Source organism: Cololabis saira, chromosome 23 (genome assembly GCF_033807715.1).
Source record: "Cololabis saira isolate AMF1-May2022 chromosome 23, fColSai1.1, whole genome shotgun sequence".
In the NCBI taxonomy this organism is placed as follows: Eukaryota; Metazoa; Chordata; class Actinopteri; order Beloniformes; family Belonidae; genus Cololabis; species Cololabis saira.
The window spans coordinates 13,208,810-13,213,870 of NC_084609.1; the positions used below are offsets into that span (position 1 = coordinate 13,208,810).

General features: G+C 39.4%; 1 protein-coding gene across 3 annotated transcripts in view; it reads right to left on the reverse strand.

The window, feature by feature from the left end:
- Positions 1-5,061, reverse strand: part of parpbp (PARP1 binding protein) — a 28,432-nt gene that overhangs the window by 16,571 nt on the left and 6,800 nt on the right. The window contains exons 1-6 of one of the 3 annotated variants that reach the window (XM_061714280.1): positions 4,749-4,788; positions 4,187-4,343; positions 3,256-3,492; positions 3,021-3,125; positions 2,116-2,283; positions 1,816-1,970 (exon numbers count right to left, since the gene is read on the reverse strand). In XM_061714280.1, the coding sequence (XP_061570264.1) occupies positions 1,816-1,970; positions 2,116-2,283; positions 3,021-3,125; positions 3,256-3,492; positions 4,187-4,336 (815 nt within the window). In that variant the 5' untranslated portion in view covers positions 4,337-4,343; positions 4,749-4,788. Of the gene's footprint in view, positions 1-1,815; positions 1,971-2,115; positions 2,284-3,020; positions 3,126-3,255; positions 3,493-4,186; positions 4,344-4,748; positions 4,789-5,061 lie in introns of those variants that run through there. The other 2 variants (XM_061714279.1, XM_061714281.1) reach the window with 2 other exon arrangements.

The following is a 5,061-nucleotide window of genomic DNA, read 5'->3' on the forward strand; positions in this document are numbered from 1 at the left end:
GAAAACAGTTAAATCCTGTTTTCATTAAAAGCATAATTGAAGAAAAAATAAATAAAAAATAGATATGCCTAATGCCACTTTAAAGTTATAATGTACCATTTAATATATTTTAAAGTACTTAGGAAGTTTCATTTCAACATACTGGACATGACAACGGGCTACTAGCATAAATACTGGAAACATGATGAAAGTTTTTCTTGCTCCGATTGAAAAAGATTAAAGCTTCTTACAATTCCATTTGAGGCTTATTTACAAGGTTTTTATGTTGGTAACATTTACTGGATTGTTTCCTTTGACTGCTTTTTGTCTTCACTGTAGCTTTCTGTTAGCCTAGTGCTAAACTTGAGAAGTGACGACGGTAACTTAGTTTTTCAAAAAGAAAAGAAAACAGTATAAGGCTAAATGGTTGGTTTGGTCAAAATATGTATATGGAGCCAATTAAGGAAATGCCAGGCCTGTGCAAGATTACTAAACCTTTATTAATCCGTCCTCATTCCGTACAGAGCTAACACAGCGACTGCTAGCTGTGTTTTCACTAAAACAGCGAGGAGAGACATTTTACCCAATTATATACTTGATATTTAGAAACGTTTTGTTGTTTAAAGACAGAGTTAGCAAACTTAATATGTTCTCTCCAACTAGTCTAGATGACCACAAACTGGACATCTGGACGGCACCTGAACTTGCTTGATAAACAGAATTGAAAATCTGTTTGCTCTAATCGAAAAACTTAGGCCCTGTTTACACGTAGCAAAAACAGTGGTGTTTATGCGTTTCGGCCGTTAGTTTTCGTGAAAACGGAGCTGAAAGTCACCAAAAACGATCATTTCTGAAAACTCCGACCAAAGTGAAGATTTGCAAAAACTCTGTCTTCACGTTTGCTTGTAAACGACGGGAAACGGACATTTAGGCTTCAGAATGTCACATTATGGGACAGAAACGTCACCATCGTCATGTGTGTGACCTGCGTTTACAATTTGTTTGGCCACTGTTAGGGCTGGGTATCGATTCAAATGTCAAGAATCGATTCGATTCCGATTCTTAATATTCAGAATCGATTATCATGATTCGATCCGATTCAATATTGATTTGGCTTAGTGTTATTTAAAATGTTTTTTGAGCTGTTGCCTGAATTATATGACTGTAAAATAACTAGTGAAATAATAAATATGGTTTTTTATTAATTATTGTGAAATAACTAAGAAATAAATAACTCAAACAGGCCTTTCAATATCCATTTAAATTGCAAAAAAGAAAGAAATTGCAACAGTTCATGTAGTAAACAAATCATTTTAGCTTATCTAATTTATTCTGTCACCACGCACACATATTGCCATGAAGCACCTGGTATTTTTCAGAAGTGTCATGACAAACTGTGTGTCTGACTACTGGGATTAAAGTTCACCTGGCGAAAATGATTGGGGGAAAGAAGAGAGAACAAAAAAAAAAAAAAGATCTTTAGCCATAAGAATCGATTTTTAGGAATTAATATGAGAATCGATTTAGAATTGGAAAATCGATTTTTTTCGACACAGGCCTAGCCACTGTAGTTACTTGTGTTTGTTGTCTTCCAGGATTCTGATTGGCTAGCATGACTTTATGCTTCTCGTTACACTGCCCCCTGTAGGTTTGGCTGCTCATAGCACCTTAACAGTTTATTTATGCAGGTTTGTGTAAATTATGGTATTTTTCAAAACGTAAAGGGGGAAATATCCGTTTTTGTAAATACCCGGCTATGTGCAAACGTGGCCTTATTCTGCCACAGGAACCGAAACGCAATAAAACTGGAGGTCTGGATTGCTTAGTTTTATGTACCTTGGGTCAGGAACCTCCCCGAGTATTTCTTCCAAGTTGTCTAAAAACTGGACATAGTCAGAAAGGCCTTTGACGTGTTTCCTCAGTGGATCAGACTCTGCTGGAGCGTAGCCTTTCCCTCCAAGCTGGATGGCCCTGATGAACGATGTCACAGCCTGCAAGAAGCATGGAAGACCCCTAAATGTTGCAGCAGAGGACATTACTCCAGAACTCACATCATAGCTTTGGTTTTCTGATGACGTTATGTGCAAACACATCAGCTCCGGAATAAACCACACGACAACTCTGGTGGTTTCTTACCAAGAAGAGAGACGTTTTGTTATGTGCAGCGTGCTTGATGTCAGTGAATGCCTGTCGTCCAAGAGAGCGCGTGGGGACATCCAGGGTGAGCGCCAAGGCCATGTCGTTCTTGGAGTTTACAAGTAAGCTCAGATAGGAACAGACAACTCGCCTCACTGCCATTTTCACCTGGATTAAAAACAGAAAACATCATTTCAGCACATCACAAATCACTTGAAGACAAAATAAAAGGAGGACAGGATTTTGTTGGAACACGGTGAGCTTTAGCAACGTATTCACCACACGTACAGAAGCACATCATATCATCTAACCGAACTCTCGTAACAGACAGATGTTATCCTTCCATTACATCTTCAACTGACTTACTTAAGCAAACTCTTTGGCCCGTGATGTGCACAAGCAGCATGCAGTGACCACTGAAGTGGACAGTAGCTTGACCAGCTGAGTGAAACCACTAAAAACAGCAGCCCGTATTAAACTACCAAAAAAAATATGACATCACCATTTAAGTGGTAACACAGCAGCAGGCCTTGACTGAAAACTCATAAATTAGCAAGTGACAGAAAAGGAAAGAGACTGTGTTACAGAAGCTGTTGTCCAGCTCCACACTGTGCCGCGCTTTTAACATCTGTGCAGTAATTGAATTCACATTGCACTCTTAAATCTGATTGATACGATATAGAGTTCCTGTCAATAAGAGCAAGATGGATTCCAGGCTGAAATTATGTACGCTGAAAAAGGATGGAAAAGTCAAAGATTATTGCCTTTAGGAGAAAAGCATTTCATATTACTAAAGCAACTTAATGTGGGGGCAGAGGGCAAAATGGAAAGACGGGCTTTCCTATGGGAGTTTATTAAAAATATTGGACTTTTCATTAGTAAAAAGGAAGCAAGACTGAGCCTACCTGTGAGCTACAGGGCCTGCTTTTACTAGAGGGTGTTGACGGGACTGAGGAGTCTGGCAAGTCTGGGACCTCAGCGTTGCCTAATAAGAACTCAAACAGCTGGATCTTGGCAAAAGAAGAGGGAACATATTAGAAAGATATGTGATATGTGTCATTGGCCTTATCTCTAACTCATAGCTGATCCAATCTTACACAAACAACATCATCAGTGTGAGTTCAACCATCTCGTGCTCACCGGGCTCACTGGCTCCTCCGGGTCCAAGTCTACTACTCTCAGCTGTTTGCACATAAAGAAGACACCAACCAGGTCCACAGTGTTTGAGCGTTTCAGGAAAGACTCGTATGCCTCCAGGATGAGATCATAGTTCTCCAAGCGTGCAGAGCTGGGAGGTGGTAGGTGAAGTTTGTCTAACAATAAATGTTTCCAGGCCATCAGGACGTCACTCAGAGACACTTTGAACTCCAAGCCGTGCTGTCACAGAGGGAGAAAGAGGACAGTGGAAGCAGCAGCTGTAATTACTAAACCAATCACCAATCTGGAACCAATCAGTTCGAAAGCAGAAAGACCTCCTGCCACAGACCAAAAATAAGCCATGAGCGGTCTCAGTCGGAAAGCTGTGGTAATGTCATCAGTTATGGAGGTGATGACAGTTAGCCTGATGGTTCAATTGAACTGTGCTGCGATGACGATGTGGACTGGGCTCATACAGCCTCGCCTGAGGCCACCGGATACATTTCAACTGGAATACTGTTGCAGCATATCAAAGAGGATATTTTAATATATCATTTCCCTTTTTAATTCATTTATTTATTGGCATTACTTTGTGAAAAACAAATCAATGAATTGCAAATATCTAGCCTGCAAAATGCATTTCTAAATCAGGTTTGAATCCAAGAAGTCCCTTAAAAGCGGGCTCATCCAAAGTTTATTTACAATAAGAGATGGGAGGTGGAAGCAATCACACAATGATTGTGTGATTCATTTTAAGGTGTTGGCCGGCTACGGTTTTGCACTCCCACTAGTTGTTGTATACTTCAGCTATGTTAATTACGGCCCTTTTTATCTCATTGCATGTTTGTGAACAAATTGCATGTGGGAATTTAATGTCACAAATGGCTCTCCAGCGCCAAGAGAAATACAATGTATAAAGGGGACAAATCATTACCTGTTTATTTACATCTGCCATGGCCAGCTGCAGGATCAGCAACATGCCATCAGCTCCATGAATGGTGGTTCGTTCAGACTGTAAAACCCTGTAGCACTCCCTCCTGAAGGTTTTCACCATCAGCTTCAGACGGCCTCCTAACGTCGCCATTATTCCCCTAAGACAAAAGAAACACAACACTTTGTTCTAATACTATCCTTGAAAGAAAGTCTTATGTTAAGTGTTTTACACATTTTTAAAAATATACAGGAAATATCAAATATAAATACTATAAGTGCAGGAAGAGGGAAAAATGGGCTTATTTGAAGCCTCCACCGAAGATATTAAAATGTCATGTGTTATAAAGAACTCAAGATTAACATACAAAAACAAACAGTATACCGGTAACTACACAAAAGTGATGGCAAACTAATGTTTGGAAGGCCTTTGCAGCAAAAAAACTTCTATGATTTTGAAAAAGAAGAAACCAATGTTTTCTTTTTATCAGCTTGATATGTGTTAGTGGATATACAAGACTAAAATTACGAAAGAATCACATAAAAATACATCTAATCGTTCAAACCTCTTGTGTACCTCGAGCCTTCAGCAGCACCGGTTCTCAATGAGATTTGAAATTGACAAACCACGATGACGTATGCTGTCTTCTGGCCAATGGGGATGAAGATAGCGGCAATGCGCACGTCCTGATTAACAAAGTATTTTTTGGACAATATTATTACGCTAATTCACCATATATTACTAAAGAGTTGTATCTTAGAGGGATTGAAATTATGTATTTTTAACATCTTCCCGTGTGTTGTAAAATACTTTTCATATTTTAATTTAGATTTACCCAAATCCCCCTCGACTTTTCCTCTCAGTGGTTTGATCCATGA